Source organism: Nymphalis io, chromosome 17 (assembly GCF_905147045.1).
Source record: "Nymphalis io chromosome 17, ilAglIoxx1.1, whole genome shotgun sequence".
In the NCBI taxonomy this organism is placed as follows: Eukaryota; Metazoa; Arthropoda; class Insecta; order Lepidoptera; family Nymphalidae; genus Nymphalis; species Nymphalis io.
This window is the reverse complement of record NC_065904.1, coordinates 5,520,710-5,538,189: the sequence shown is the minus strand read 5'-3', so window position 1 is coordinate 5,538,189 and position 17,480 is coordinate 5,520,710. Positions and strand designations below refer to the sequence as shown.

The window sequence follows — 17,480 nt, the reverse complement described above, 5'->3', positions numbered from 1 at the left end:
ATGTTTATAGATTTATAGAAACCATAATAACAAAATTTATGTAACTTCTTGTAGTATATTTTTATAGGTATGTATATTCAGTATATGCGAAGCGATAAAAGATCTTTAATACTTTTTTTTCTCTGTGATCTTTATAAAAAAATATACGCATAAATATATTTTTGGAAATCGTCCTTTTCTTATATCAGTCAAAAATAGATATAGACTTTAAATATGATTTGGTCTGTCTATACTACTTTTTAGCCGACGTTAAAAAGAAAGGTATTGATGTTTTTATTGTTGCAGATTTTTTTATTGTTGCGTCGTATTTAATAATTCAGAAATCCGAACGAATCGATAGCTCACAGTCCGCAAGAGTAAGCTTATCTCCTGGCTAAACTCTTTGCCGACAATTCCGTCATCGATGATTGTAATACGCTGCCACCTACAATACCTTCATGTGGCCATACGATGCCTGACATCAAAATCAGGCAACGTGATGTGCGTGCGGAGCTGCAATCACTTGATGTACGGAAAGTTAGCGGTCTCGATGGAATACCAGCCATAGTGCTGAAGAAGTGCGCAGCGGAGCTGTCTCCTGTGTTAACGCGCCTGTTCCAACTTTCTCTCTCTTCGGGATGTGTGCCGAAGGCTTGGAGAAGAGCTAATGTGCAAGCGGTTCCCAAAAAAGGGGATCGGTCTACGGTTTTATATATGTGATATAGTGAAATGTTAAATAGTGAAAGCATATTCAGCAAATATTTCATTTTTAATTATTTTTAAAAAAAGAAAAGTATTAGACATTCGGTTATTATAAAAAAAAATGCCACGTGTGCTGATACCGTAGTATTCTGCAAGAAGTCGTATTGTGTGATATGAATATAAAAACAATTAACATTATTCCATATTATATAATATATATTATATAGAAAAACACAAACCGATTTTGTCTGAAAAACATGGATAAATAAACGATAACAGATTTTTTTATAAATAACGAATCTATATTATTTGGTATACAGTATTAATACTAATTAAAATAAAATGTTATGAATTTTATTTATACTAGCAAACGTACCTGATGGTAAGTTGTCAATGGACGTTATAAGAAATATTAATCATTCCGTTTTTATTGGAATTGGAAACTCAGGAGATATGTCCCTTGCGCATGTAATAATTATACTGGTGCACTAGCCCTTATTAGGTGCGGTTATTTTCTTATTAAAAAAATATATAGGCGCCACGGGACGCTCGGCAGATCGAAATGGATAAATATTGAAGGAATTTATAATATAATTAAAACCAATAAATAAATATGGACTTTAATAAATAAGAACTTATCGTTAGTCTCAATAATATTAGTAATATACGTTCCACACACCCACGAGGAAGTAGAGAGGCGATACACCTAAGGCGCTTTAATTAAAAATATGTCAAAACTATTAAGATTTAATATTTAATAATTTATTGAAATATGATACTGTATAGTCTGAAATGAAAATTGTGAGAAATATTATAACAAATTAAAAAAAATACAAGTGCACACATGACATGACATGCCATGACAATGTCCGTTGATTCATCAAAATCAGATATTGGTGCAGTAATTATACAAAGTAAACGCCACTTCAAAACTATCGGTATAACTTACAAGAATAGACAACTCTTACTTTTTACATTTATCGTGTAGTGGCATTGAACAGCGTTAGAGAATAGACGTGAGACTAGATTGTGACTTTAGAAGCCGCCGGTTGACCTCGGGATGAGATCGTGAATCATTCGTAATGCGACAAAAACTGTTAACGCTAGCAAATAAATGTGATCGGGAAATTCAGCAGTTAAGCATTTAAGTGATTTAAGCGTCTTGAGTAAGTATATTTATTCACGATGCATTACTTTCATTTAAGAAACTTATTTCAAACTATTTACAACCATACCGAATAAAATATATGAATAACATTTTACTGATAGTACAGAGACTGAAAGCTTATTATTATTTAAAAAAAAAATACTATTCTATAGTATATAGAATAGTTTAATAAATAATTTACTAATAATATAAAATTCACCTTCTTACAATTTATTAAAAGCCATTTTAAATGTTTATAATATAGCATTTTTAACTCGGTGAAAGATTTCTAAGTCCTAAATAATCTTAGTATAATAATTTGTATATTAGAACGCGTATTTTGAGGTTACAATGTCAAAATATTCGCTTATTATTTTTCTACCTAAGTATTATATTATATACTTACTAGTTTCCGCCCGCAGCTTCGACCGCGTGTAAGGAAGGGGGGGAGAGGAAGCTCTTAGGTGCCCATGCATATTGTCAGGGGTACAGAAAAGGACATACCTTTTCCGTACCCCTGATAATGTGCATGCAAAATTTCATGATGGTCGGTTGAGTAGTTAAGACGAGAAACCATAACAAACAAAATAACTTTTGCATTTATAATATTAGTAAGGATATAAGTATCAAACTTGACCTCCTGAATATTTTCTTTAATTTACAAATTATATACGAAATTTATTAATATAAGATATAGTTAAGATACCAATATTTAATTCTCATCATAAAAAAAAATATATTTTGTGATTACATTAAACTTCGAGCTAGATTTTCCTGAATATATTTTAATTGAGTTAATAACATGGCCTAGCTGAACTTGAACAAAAAAAATATTACCATACGAGATTACAATTCATTTCATAATATTCAAGATGACATCAGACGTCACCACGAATACAAACGATTTATTAGAAATCTATAAAGGATCACAATAAAATGGTAACCAAAGTATGTTAAATTCACAAAGCAATCAAATGTGATTTGAAAGTAGGTTTGCAGGCAAATAATTTAGTTGGCGCATCCGCAAGCATCAAGAATGTTCGATAAAAGCTTTAGTCACGCCATTTGTTCATTCAAGCTTGTAGTTCAAACTTTATCCAAAGAATCAACCGTTCATTTATGTTTATATAAAGTACATAATACGATCCGATCTTATATAAAAATAATAATGTATTATTGATACTATTTTTTTTTAGTCTTTGTTTATTCGACTACTATTTTATATTTACGTATAAATTGTCACTAAGTTAACTGACCTTACAAGATTAGATTCTTATCAAGAATATTGGGATGAGACCATAGACAATGTATTATTTTTAAAGATTTGACATTTCCCTAACAAATAAATACTCAAAATCAAAAGCAAGTTCTTTCTTTGCAATGTTATGTTTTTGCTTTTAACAATAACGCGTTTATGATATATTTTATTAATTATCACAAATCTAATTATAATTTATAACAATAAAGCCCAATAAATATAAATACTTGATTTTATGTGATTGGTTGTTGATGTGTTTTTTACGCATCAATAATTGTAAATCAATAGATTTTGAGCATACGGGTATTGTATTTTACTTTTTTATACAATTCAATACAATTTTTATTATTAGATTACCGCACAGTAATTCTGTATGTATGTTTGCTACCACATCGAGACTAAATCACGGAATTGATCGTTATGAAATTTGGCATATGTAGCCTTGATCCTAAATTAGGAAATAAGGACAGACATATCAATTACAGGATTTACATGAAAAATAAATATGACGCGTGTAGAGCTAGTTGCATTGTGAATGTAGAAGTTTATTTGCATGATTTGTAGTTTTTTACTCAATTACGCCATAACTGCTATAAAAAAGTAAAGTAACAATCTGTGATCATCCCACAGCTGGATTGAGGCCTTTGAATTTGGGTTGATGGATACTCTTATGGCTGAATTTCAGTGAAATTAGACACATGGTTTCCTCACGATGTTTTCCTTCAACGCCGAGCATGAGATGAATTATCAACAGTAATTAAGGTAATTAAGGATTCGAATTAAGCTTTTTATATTGATAGATTATTTTCTAGTGGGGTATGTAATAATATTTGTTTTCAATTCATTAAATAACACTGATACGCTTAAATTCACGTCTGGCGAAACAGGTATTAATGAATAATATAATATGTAAACAGGAAAAAGCAGTGTCTTGTCCACAAAAAGATGTCACCTCCACAATAATAACGAAATAGAAAGTCCATTGAATATAAGATTGCATAATACAAACAATATGAATGTGATACGTGTTTAAAAAAACTCATAACCATTTATTACATTTCGAAAATGACTACTTGAAAATATTATTTTATTAACTACGAATATGATGATAAAATAGTATACAATTCTTAAGTATTTGCTAGTGAAAAATTGATAAAAAATAAAGCAGTTATAATTTCCTGATACAAAAGAACTGAATATGGATGCCAGAAGTTCTTATTTCATTTTACCTAAAAAAACATAAAATCAACATCTACAATTATTTACGTATCCAACAAATAAACGAAAATTTAGTTTGTTTAATTATAAAAATTAAATGTGAAACCTACTTTCTGATTATAAAGCGTTTTAAAATCAATATTTTATCTTTATTAACGCTAAAAAAATGTAGTACGCAAAGATCAACCTGTTAGTTGTAACAAATTATTATTATCAATGTCAAATGCGACAATAATATTAATTGGCAATGATCGTTCTCATAGTAGCAAATCGTTCAAATGTTTGGTGTGGGTTAAATTGATAGGTTACTTTATATTTTATTTACATTATAATCACATTCAAATACTCGAATTTGAATTACGCAGCTAACCTTTAAATACATGAATAAATGAAGCAATGACATTTCATTTACTTTTAATTTATTTCTTGTCTTCTCAAAACGGCACGTGCGCTTTCACCTTTCAATATAAACATAAACCAAAACAAATCACTTTCCAATCAAAAACATAAGACTTTTAAACATACATAACGCAGTAAACCAACGATTAATTAGAAATTAATAGTTGTTATAAGAGATAAACAACATTTGTTTATAAATAAAAGCTCTAATTGTCAGTACGAAACGATCGCGGTGATGGAGCCGTCTACAGCACGATTGAATTTAGAACGCGATACATCCGCACACGAAGGCAGACGCGCCGGTACTGGGCTCCGTTCGCCGTATCGACCTTATGGCAATGAATGGGCCAGCACCGCAGTCTCTCGCTGCAAGCCCGATACTGCACTGCAGGTTTATTTTTGGCAAAACACCCTGGAATCCACAGTACTCTAGAGTAATAGTGCCAAGTGACCGGGGTTCGTGATATGCAATTACAGTAACCCGTTACACTGTACTCCCGAATCGCAGATATTTATTTTTGCTGAGAAGAATCAAATTTAGACGCATGCGTGACACCAGAACTGTTTCGTTGAATGACCTTGTTCCCACGGTAATCATTGTGTTTTCTTCTGGATAATATAGGCTTAGAGGTCGAGTCACGGCCGAACAAAAATAAATATCTATCATCAAATGTCACCATACTGACACACTAATGCAGCGAATGTCTGAAGCGCTGTGTTCAAATAAACAGAGCTACAATGAGGAGTTACGACAGGCATTTAAATTCCGAGAAGAAATAAACACTTTGTTGGATCGTGTAATTACATTCTCAATGCACCTTCTAATTGTTAACTTCAGGTGACAGTTTACATTTATTAGTTTTTCTGTAAAATGCTGTAAATTAAATATGTAAGTCGTGTTTTAACTCTGCTTATAATATATACTGTTTTAAAGTATACATAAGTATAAAGCATTTATTAAGGACCATTTATTTTTGTGGATTAGATATAACATAAGCTCTCTTTCCGTGCTCTTCTCTGCGTGTAGTGAAGCTAAACTGTAATTCTTAAACTTTAGAGTTTAGAGCATTGTTTCTTAACTTGATTGTCCGGTGGATTGGTGCTAGACTACTCAATCAAATAAATATAATAATGGGGACGCATTTGTTAAAAAGGCAAACAAATTTACGCGAAACCTTTTGTTATTTAATAAAATATTATCAAGTGTAACTAAATAAAAAAATAATTAAAAACTCTCGCTAAATAATATAAACTTAATAATTAAAGTAATTAATAAATAGGTACATGGTGTTAAGACGTTGGTTGGCTTTGCCAGTGGTTTGGTAGCAAAAAATATTATTGGACCTTACGAACTCCTTACTATTTTATTACATTTTTTTTTCTCAATACGACGTATTAAATTTTGAATGATAAAAATAGAAACGACAGCTTAATTTTAAAAACCTGTCGTGGCATAGAAATTATACATTAATACGGATCTTTTTACTTTTTGTCTAAATGACTGAAGATCCTACCAATAAAACAACAGTATGTGTTATGTAAGGGGTTTTCCAATAGGGACTTGACAATTTTGATTTTAGTTTGTGAACGCACCTTTTCACTTAACATCGAACTGTCATTGGTCTATGGTAATAAGCCGACGACGTTGGAAGAGCTCAAAGCCAACATTGAACGCGAAATAGCAACCGTTTTGGCCGAAATGTGTGGCCGAATCATGGAAAATGGGTCCAACGAATCGACCGCTGCAAACGTGCCCGCGGTGGCCATATGAGCGAAGTCGAGTTCCATTCATAAATGTTTCGAATGTACTTCAAACCGATAATAAAGTTTTTGAAATATCTCAAATGGTTTTCATTTTATTTTGAAAAAAAGTTGTCAAGTCCTTATTGGAAAACCCAGTATAAGCATGTAGGATTACGTAAATCAAATTCCACGCTTATCTTGACAGATTTGTCCCAGTAAGATGAACAAGGTTTTATTGTACATTTGTTATCATTTCAATCTCGTTCTATTCTATGTGATAAGACTATTGTTTAATGTCACTCATCCTTATCAAAACAGTATCACTAGTATAGATACATAGGCCCGACCCTAAAATTTGGTTGCAGTTTGTTATATTTTTTTATTTGTTTAAGACTATTGTCCATCTGATTAAGTAACACGCACAATTTAATTGTTCAAGGAAAAACTATTTATTAGATTGAAGCCTGTCACAGGCAGAAAGGCATCATCGAATATTGTCAATACAAATTCTTGTTTATCAATGTACACGTCACGTTGTTCATTTCTTAATCTAACTTTTGGCTACTTTTAAAATATCCCTGCGTATTAAGACTGAATAATAACTTAAGTTTACAAATAGATACAAATTTATTTTATACAAAAAATCTACTTAAAGATACGTCAGTATTTTATTATATTGTAGTATTGTAACAGCCTGTGAATATCCCCCAGCTGGGCTAAAGCCTGCTCTCCTTTAGAGGATAATGTTTGTAGTTTATTTCACCACGCTGCCCCGATGCGGGCGATGCACATGAACATTCAGTGGTGCTTGCTTGGGGTGGAACCCGCGAACATTGGTTAAGATCTACGCGTTCTAACCACTGGGCCATCTCGGGTCTCAGAATCTTGTGCTTATCAAGCCAATTGAAAATCAGCTCTATTAATAGCAGTCCAATCTAGCCAATTTGCAAAATCGAAGCGAATCTAGAACATGAAATTGGTAATCAAAATTATTTTTCAGTACTTTCTTGTGATGTAATAAAGTATTATGTATGTATAAATATTAGTTACGCTAACAAGTTACTCCATTCTATATAAGAATTGAATTTAAAGTTAACCAATTACTTAGGTACAAAATATATCCATACTAATATTATAATTGTGAAAGTTAGTTCATTTGTCATACTTTCAAGTTGTAACGCGTTTACTAATTGTCGTAATTTAGTTCACACTTATCTTGCAAATCGATGACGGATATAGGCTTTATACACGAACAAATAACAAAAATAACATTCGAGTGAAACCACGGTCTGAATATATTGTTTTATTTACGCTGTTTGACCTCACAGTCATCGGAAACGGATGAAATTTATCGGTACGATAAAAAATGATACACGAAGTAGGTACCTATCTTTAAAAAAAAATGTATCCTGTTAGAAAGCCATATAATCAAAAAGTATATAAACTACATAAGGATAACTGATTTGTTTAGTTGTCATACATTTTATTGAGAAATCATAAATCTAAATAAACTTCATCTCAATAAGGTTTTAGAAACACTTTTGAATTATAATATAAAATCTAAAGCTACCATCGGTTCAGTATGTACATAGATTCTACTAAGACAAACTGGTAATAAACTCAGTATTTATTTCCACTATTTCAATTACAAAATGATATCAATCAAGTTTATTTAAATTTAAATATGTTAAAATATTAATTCCACGCTTTTTTATCATGTACCTATATAATATTTTGTGTTGAGTTATAAGCCGCTTTTATGAGAAATCAAATTATTTTTTGTTTAAAATAATATAAATAAAGTTGTATTGTAGCTTCTTTCCCAATATATTAAAGTAAATTATGTTGTAGATAAAACATTTACTTATAAATGTTGCTTAGCAGCTGTTTAGTTTAACACTGATTTCTCTATTTCTGTCATTATTGATTTGGCTTATAACTGTACTTGTGTGTAACTTTAGGTTTAAATAACTAAGTAGCTGATAACTAAAATTATGTTGGCTGGTTGCGTTGTAGTTGTTTGTTTATTTTATGAGTTTGAGTTGCAATTTTGCGATATATTAACGTTATGTTTTACTTAAAACATATTACGCCAACAATATTTAGTATGTACCAATTTTATTTGTGTTAATTTAGATCTATATCTATATAAACTATCTTTTAAAGTATGACAAACAATGCTTATCACCTTGGGACTTTCATTATCAATAGGTTTTAATAGTGAAACAAAGGCACAGGGGTTTTAAAATACGCGTTAGAAAATGAGTGTTGAACGCCGTTGTTGGTGGTGGAAACGTCGCAAGACTGGGTAAACTTTTAAGGATTAAGTTGTATCCGCTTTGCTGCGTTTACAGTTTGGGTTTTGTACTATCTATGTATACCATTATTTTATGTTGTTATGTATTTTAACTCATTTTACCTCAAAAGACACTCAAAACAAATTAAACTTGATGTTATTTTGTTAGAAAGTATCGCTAACAGTAATTGCGTCTATTTCTGTACACAGACGTAATAGGGCGACATAAAGCAATGACAAGACTCATGCATGACCATTTCGGTGACAATCAACGACCATTCAAAGGAAGTACGCCGTTTAAAGTAACTATTTTAAGACGGACTACCCACAGACGAATGCGTAGGAAATCGTTGAGGTCTTCGTGTTAACTCTAGGAACAATTTGCCTATTGATTTATGTATCATGTGTATATTTGCAATATTTAAATGTAGGTAATATATAAGTTATAATATAACATTAATTATAGAAATAAGCCACATAGTTTCAACTACGTTAGTATTTAAATGAGATGGCTCAGCTTAATTTGTATTTAAACTTAAAATCTTGATCTGTGAGGAAGCAAAACAATGTAAGCATGCCTATTTTGGAGCAACTCGGAGCAAGGTAGTGGAAAAAGCTTCAGGTTGAGAGAAAAGAATTTTGTCCAGCAATGAAATATTAGTGAACATTAAATTTAACATTGATGATGATGATGATAATGTCTTCCTGACTGATTTTGGTTACGACCGCCATTCTGAAGGAGGCTAGTTAACTGCGCAGGAAAAATTATAGTGCACAAGCGTGTGCGCTAATACAGGTGCACTCACTATTCTTTTACTCTTATAATCCGATAGGCCGGCAAATACGATACGACTGCAAAGAGTTCAGGACCAACGGCTCTACGTGGTTTTCGAGGCAGGTTCCACACACAATTCTGACTACCACACTGGGCTGCTACTGAGAAATTTTCGGTGAAATCCCGAAAACAATTAACATTATTTAATATTAAACATATATATTTAATCTATAATCAAGCAGAAAAAAACAAATCATAATAACTACTTATATTGAACATGTATTCCTTAATGTGTTTGTAGTATGTAGTTTTATATACGTATATACGTAATAGAGTTATAATATGTATTAGAGTTTCCTTTATAAATCCTTTTTGATTTCAAACGTTATCCGAATATATTTAGCTCGAATACCAATGATTCTGTTTATATTGTAATGACCTTGGCACAAGTCTATAATTTCAAATATAAACGTTACATTATGAGCAATAGGTCATACGATGAAACTAACGATGCACATCCTTATTACAAATGTTGTGTTATTTCGGTAACTACTGACTAATGAAGAATAAAAACGAATTATTGATAAACAAATTCAAAAATACAGAGAACTTGATAAGAATAAACTTCCTTTAGCGCCATAATTATATATAAAGCTAACATAAAATATACTGAGTTCGAATCTCGGTTTTTGACCAATTAAATAGTTTTAGTGCATATTTGTGCAATCACGTGTACTACATTGTGTATTATTTATTGCGTCACTATCTCTGTTTCTGGTATTCGGTCAGACCCTTATATTGGGTCCATTAAACTCATTATTTTTACTACAATAATTCAACCCAGCGTGTAGATCATTTCTTAAATAATATAGGTTTAATTTTATAGGTAAAATATTAACTTTGTAACTTATTTAACAAACATACATAAAATAAAGTAAGAACCTGCGAATATCTCACAGCTGGGCTAATTGTGATGGTTTTAGAGTATATTCTACCTCAATGCTCGGGTTGGTGGCATATAATACTCACATGTGGCAGAAATCCTGCACAATGTAAGTTTCCCCACGGTGTTTTTACTAATTAACACCAAACACGTAAAAAAATTCAGTAGTGCTTGCCCGGAATTGAACTCAAGCAGAGTAATCTTCGGTTAAGATAGTGTTTTAACCATTGGACTATATCGGGTCTAAACATAACAGACATTCCTCGTACTAATAATTACTCAAAGGCGATTAATAATAATATTAAACATATGTACTTCCTTAATTCAACTGATTACTGAAGGTCGAGATGGCCCAAAGCCGAGATGGCCCTGTGGTAAGAACGCGTGAATCTTAACCGATGATCGTTGGTTCAAACCCGGGCAAGCACCACTGAATTTTCATGTGCTTAATTTGTGATTATAATTCATCTCGTGCTTTACGGTGAAGGAAAACATCGTGAGGAAACCTGCATGTGTCTAATTTCACTGAAGTTCTGCCACATGTGAATTCTACCAACCCGCATTGGAGCAGCGTGGTGGAATAAGCTCCAAACCTTCTCCTCAAAAAGAGGAGAGGAGGCCTTTAGCCCAGCAGTGGGACAATCACAGGCTGTTACGGTACGGTACTGAAGGTCGATGACACGCTGATGAGCACCGCACCATTATATCAAAGGCTCGCCCTTACCGATTGTCAATACTTAATTCAATAATGTAATGGTTCAAAGCGTCTGTAAGCATTGAAGTATTTGTATAGAAAATTCTATTTAAATGCTTTATTGTAATAAATGAAATTACACAAAACGTAAAATATTTTATCCCAGCCAACCTTAAGATAGTAACCGAAAGGTTAAAAAATCATGGGCGTGTAAAATAAGTTAATAATTAACAGATACATGAAATATGAACGAGGTGGCCAACATAAACATAAAAACACAAACAAAAAACATATGTTGTATACATTTATATATAATACTATAAATTAAAATACGCAACGTAATGTATTACATAAACAAATTTGAACTAATAGGTAGGTTAAGGTAGAACTCTATTCTAAATTGATAATATAAAGTAAAAAAGAAAGTAGCAGCCTCTATTTATATCCCACAAAAGACTTTTAAAGGGTTGAAGCGGAAAACGCTACCCTGCTCAAGTAAGAGTAGAGATGGAACGAATATTTGGCAGCTATCCGGTATCCGACCTATCCGCCCTTATTTTGCAATGGGGTATTCGGTGATAACTCCAGGACATTGTCATTTATCATTCATACATTCTCAAATCATGTCCCATTCGCTCGTCTGATTTTAGATTTTCCTCTGCATTTCCCTCTACAACAAATAAAAAGTCTACTGTTTTATTAGATGTATAATATATAATTGTTATAGGTGTATAGTACACATATGATTGTCATATATGACAATTCATACATTTTTATTATGTTAGTTTTACTATTTTTTTAACTGCCTCGTTGGTGTAGTGGCTATATGTAAGGCCGCAGACTCGGAGGTCCTGGGTTTATTTTCCAGGTCGGGCCAATAAAAAGTTATAAGGGTTTTCTGTCAGAAAATTCTCAGTAGCAGCCCGGAGTCAGGAAGTTGGAAGTATGTACACTCCCGTGCCTCGGAAAGCACGTAAAGCCGTCTGTCCTGCGCCTGAAGTCATTCTGGTCGTGTCGGATTGTACACGACCAGAAAACCACTATAATATCTCCTGCGTAGTTGGCTAATCTCTCTTGAGATCCGCTGAATCGGTCTGGAGGATTACAGATTATTATAATTATTATTTTTATACTTATCCACTATTTTTATATTAACGCTTGGTGTAAAATTGGGCAGTAATATCGCATATCAAATGTTTATAAAAATTATATATATGAAGAAATGACAAATTACTTGAAAACTGGCAATGTATTGATACTATTATGCTACGACCTACAGCTTATAAGCCTTCTGGTATGAACTTCCACTATAATAAATACCTTTGGTGGATATTGTGCAAAAAATTAAATGTTTAGTTGGATGGCGCTGTATGGTGTAACACTTTTGTCTGAACAAAATGAAAAAAATGATGACAGCTATCACTTCATAATCATTGACGTTGACATTTGAATTGTTTACAAAATACATCTGGCTATATCAGCCAGAATAGACGGTGATAGGAATTAGGAAATCGGCATTCAGATTCTAGACGTAATATGTTATAAAAGCGGCTTGATAATTTGATAATTGAATAAACATATTATGAAGTATATTTTATATTGAACTTAAATTAAAATGAATAAACGTAATATGTGAAAAATGAATCAAATATCTGATAATGTGTCAAAACTGCTTAAGGAATTGCTTCCCTCATCTGTTTGTAATGAAGTAGCTTGTTTTGTATTTTACGATGAGCATCCAAGAGATGATAGAAACTTAGATATCACTGTTTGTTCTAACCGAGGTGTTGTACAAGAATTTTATCAAAGGGAATTAGTTGATTCAATCCTCATAGAAAATTTGGCGAAAGTGACGGAAATAACAATTTTGAGAAATATCAAATGTGACCTATTTTATCTAATAGCTGCTACAAATGAAATTATTATTATATCAAAAAAAGAAAACCTTCAGATACACCAGAGAATTAAAAACGTACATACATATAAGTTAGAAGATTTGGAAGGTAGAGGCCACGCTTCCCTTACAGTAATTCTAAATGATGATGCATTTCCATTGGTTTTTGATGACAACTTTAGTAATCCGAGAGAAAGAACTATAACCATGGACTCAGACAAGGCTAAAGGGTCCCATCCTATTGAGAACCAGTTATTGAGAAAATTAAATGAAGCTAATTATACTACGAAATGTAATGAAAATATATTTAAGGAATATTTAAAATTACGTCAAATGGCTACATTTTCAATTTTTCAAAGGTCACAAACAAATTTAGAGAACTCATTTTTTAAACTTGGGCCGAATGAGGTAAAATAAAAATATAAACATTCAATAATTGATACTAAATTTAATGATTTAATTTTAAAATACTTTTCAGATATCAAATGCCTTGAAAATTAAAGCAAAACCTCCAACTGTAAAACTTTGCAATAAAAAAATCACAATAATCACAAGTATAATAAATAAAAATACAGAGTAAGTTGCATAGTGGCTGTTTAGTTAAGCACCATAGTTAAAGACTGATATAGCTCTTTTTATCATTGTTTAGTAATTTTTTTTTATAAAGTATCAAGGAGATATCTAGATTGGCCACCTGATTTTAAATGGTCACCATCATGGTGGTCATCATGGTCCATAGACATTGTCACCGAAATATTAACCCAGATATTCTAAGCTTAATTAACTATTTTCCTGTATCCATATCAATATTTATTTGTTTATTTATTAAGGTTTGTTTGTAGTTGTTTAATTTAATATAATTTGTTGTTTAATTCACAACCATATTAAAGATGACATGCATATTATGTAGCTATTGTTGTTACATGCTGTTGAGATCATTCAAATTTAAATGTAAACAAAATTATGATTTACTGTTAGCAAAAACTTCAAAGGAAAAAATTAAAACAACTTAGATTAATAACGATTAAGAGTTTATATGTAAATGACAGAAATAACATGTAAAAAATAAATATAAGTAAATCTTCTTTAAAACTGTTAACGTATGCTGGTATTATTAGTTTAAAAGAAATGATTATAATCAATAAAAAGCAAATTAAATTATATATAATTATTGGTGGTAGAGTTTTGTGCAAGCTCGTCTGGGTAGGTACCACCCGCTCATCAGATATTTTACCGCAAAACAGCAGTACTTGTTATTGTTGTGTTCCGGTTTGAAGGGTGAGTGAGCCAGTGTAATTACAGGCACAAGGGACATAAAATCTTAGTTCCCAAGATTGGTGGCGCATTGGCTATGTAAGCGATGGTTGACATTTCTTACAATGCCAATGTCTAAGGGTGTTTGGTGACCACGCCCATATGCTCGTCCGCCTTCCTATACTATAAATAAAAATTATGCCAATTTTGTTTGTTTCAAACACCATTTTAACACTAATAAAATTTATAAATTCATACATCCGTATATGTACTCATATTACTCACACAGGTTGCTGGGAGAAAGCTCTTTTCTACTTTATCCTTATGTTTTGTAGGCCAATTACAGATATCAGTGTTCTTCTTCATGGTACATCGAAGCATTCATTAGCTTATACAACAAAGATATTCAACCAAATACCTAGACCGCCTTATTGGAAGGAGAATAAATCACAGATTGATAGCTCTAATGAATCCACAGTCGTTGCTGTTGTCGATTTAAAAGAAATACAATACAATGTAATGAGTAGAATAGATTTTGATATAGTTGTTTCTTTTACAAAAGAAGAAAAGGACTTTCTATTACCACTTGAATGTGTTAGAATTTCTGCTCTGGACATAATGGGACCGAATTTTGATATATTATCAGTCGGGGAAGAAGGTAAACTTTTGTTTGTTTATACTAATACTAGAATATATAGGAGAGTCGAGATTGTCCAGTGACTAGAATATTTGAATAAGATTGTGGGGTTCAAACCCCAGCAAGTTTCATGTTATCAATTAGCGTTTATCATTCATACCATGCTTTGTAGAGAATGTAAACACCGTTAGGAAACCTGTATGTGTCAAATGAAATTCTGCCACATATGAATCTACCAACATGTATTTGTGCAATGTGGTGCATTAAGCCTTTTACTCGGGAAGGTTAACCTTACACGATTATATTTTACATTGACAACAAACTGGTTTATTTACTATTATATTTACTTATAATTTTATCGTTTCCTTTTTTTCAGAAAGTGATCTTTTGATGTTAGCTATAATTGCTACCTCAGTGAGAGTAAACTTATGTCTTAGGCATATAAGAAACCTAGAAAATGACAATGTGGTAACACTATGGGAAATATTTTGTAAACATTTAAAAATGGATTCATTGGGCATGGATAATGTTGCCATATATAAAACATCACCTCATCACATTCTATATGGTGTGATGATTGTTTTTCAAGATAATATTAGTGAACCCGATCATATCATGAATATTCAAGTTTATTCCAGGTATGTAATTTACACATTTAAATTGGACAGTGCAATTTTTGGTCTCTGTTATGTTTTTTAAGAATTATTTATCTTTGCACTCTTATTTTAGAGTTATTGGACTACATGTAGTTAGTATGATATACAGATAGTAGGTCCACTGTCCATAGACATTGGTACTATAGAAGATACTATCTACCTAACCATAGACTCGAACATGTTATGTCCCATGTGCCCGTGGTTATACTGACTAATTCACCTTTCAAAGCGAACAACAACACTATGTATTGCTGTTTGGTGGCAGAATATGTGATGAGTGGGTGGTACCTACTCAGATAGGCTTACACGTAGCCCTGCCACGTAGTAATAGTATCATTTACTTGTCAAAATTGGGTTTTCATAACAAAATAAGATTTACATTTTCGTGAAATAATTTAGTTATTCAGGATAACAAGTTAATGGTAAAGTAAGGAAGCCTGTAAATGTCCCACTGATAATAGTTTTGTTTCAGGTCATATTCGCAGGTGTTGGCATTAATTCATTATATGTATGATTTAATTCCATACACTATTATAGCGACTACACCGGACTACAAATTGACAGCCATTACAGAAGATCTCTCCAAATACAATGAAGAAGATGAAAAAACAGAATCGAATTTAAATTATGCAGAGTGTGCAAGATCCTTACTAAAACAATCAGATATATTAAAGGAATATTTTGATAAATGTATGATAAAAATGAGCGAGAGTAAAAACTCGGAAATTAAAAACAAGGTTGGCATTGAAATAGATATATTGGCGCAGGGCTTACCGATATATTTAGAATTCAGAAATAGAATTATAGAAGAGTCCTTAAATGGTATTGAAAGTATAAATATTGAACAAACCCCAATAGTTATTGATTCTGACAGTACTTCTAATTGATCAATTGAAAGTGATGTAAAATTTTTAAAAGTCAATCTTAAAATATATTTTTTTGCTGACCGTACATACATAAGTTCTTTTCTAACCTTTCTTCGCTCGAGAACTGTCGTTTTCGATTTGCTTCGTCAAAGTTTCATTACTTACTGTTATTTGGTAACAGATGTTTATTGGTTGGAAATAAAAATAAAACTGTGGTCTTTAATATAATTTAATGAAAATAAAAAATGTCAAATTCTGACTTGTGTACATTTATAAACTTATAATAAAAATAATACAAAATTACTTTCTAAAGAAAAAAATATTTTTTTTAAATAAATACTGTTTGTAAAGAGAGCATTTACAGAAATATAAAATATATTTTTTATTTCTTAATTTTATTTACTAACTATAAATTATATTGAGCATTTTAAATTAGTTATTATTTTGGAACCAAATAAATTATTTATTATAAACTTAATACTTAAAAGTTTACCCGATTTACTCCTGTTATTAGCACCATTTATCAGCTGTAATCAGTACATAATAATAATTGCTAAATACTAAATACCCACAACCAAAGAGCTTAACGTTGGGAACAACCAATCAGGATGAAGAATTTGAATAATATATTTTTGTATACAAATCGTAACTATGATTAATACTAAAATATAAAGCTAAGGTGTTTGAACGCGACAATACAAACTATCCCTGTCAAATTTGAAAAAGTATATAACATCGCGCAGTAACATTTAATGCTGGTAAAACTGCGCGAAGCATTTAATAAAAATGCATACTCGCAAAGTAGCCAGCAAATGTCAATAATAAAATCTCATAGTAGATAGCTTAGGAGCAAAAAGAGAATAATTACGAAAACAGAGAACTGCTTATTTATTTCTATTACTTCGAATTGTTTCTTGAAGTTCTTTCGATAACGATTATCAATAAAAAAAATGTGTTAATGCATCTTAAATAAGCCTAAAAATGTATATTCACGCCTATATTTATTGTCCTACGTTTGG

The 17,480-nt window shown here is 31.5% G+C and overlaps 2 protein-coding genes across 8 annotated transcripts in view; one reads left to right on the top strand and one right to left on the bottom strand.

Moving 5' to 3' along the window:
- The window catches only part of LOC126775114 (carbohydrate sulfotransferase 11), a 55,469-nt gene extending 50,434 nt beyond the window's left edge, over positions 1 to 5,035 (bottom strand). For 2 of the 7 annotated variants that reach the window (XM_050496888.1, XM_050496886.1), the window contains exon 1: positions 4,717 to 5,035. The gene's annotated coding sequence lies outside the window, so the exon portion shown is untranslated. Of the gene's footprint in view, positions 1 to 4,674 lie in introns of all 7 variants that reach the window. The other 5 variants (XM_050496884.1, XM_050496885.1, XM_050496887.1 and 2 more) reach the window with 5 other exon arrangements.
- Positions 5,036 to 12,664: 7,629 nt separating this feature from the next.
- Positions 12,665 to 17,094, top strand: LOC126775089 (uncharacterized). Its single transcript, XM_050496848.1, has 5 exons — positions 12,665 to 13,456; positions 13,527 to 13,624; positions 14,638 to 14,960; positions 15,316 to 15,577; positions 16,068 to 17,094. The coding sequence occupies exons 1-5, from the start codon at positions 12,794 to 12,796 to the stop codon at positions 16,480 to 16,482; spliced, it is 1,761 nt and encodes a 586-aa protein (XP_050352805.1). The 5' UTR covers positions 12,665 to 12,793; the 3' UTR covers positions 16,483 to 17,094.
- Positions 17,095 to 17,480: the final 386 nt, after the last annotated feature.

Bases quoted from the DNA above. Each gene is read 5' to 3' on its own strand.
- LOC126775089 (XM_050496848.1), top strand. From the start codon at position 12,794: ATGAATCAAATATCTGATAATGTGTCAAAACTGCTTAAGGAATTGCTT. The intron at 13,457-13,526 runs GTAAAATAAAAA...AATACTTTTCAG, and splicing joins TTAAACTTGGGCCGAATGAG to ATATCAAATGCCTTGAAAAT. The intron at 15,578-16,067 runs GTATGTAATTTA...GTTTTGTTTCAG, and splicing joins AATATTCAAGTTTATTCCAG to GTCATATTCGCAGGTGTTGG.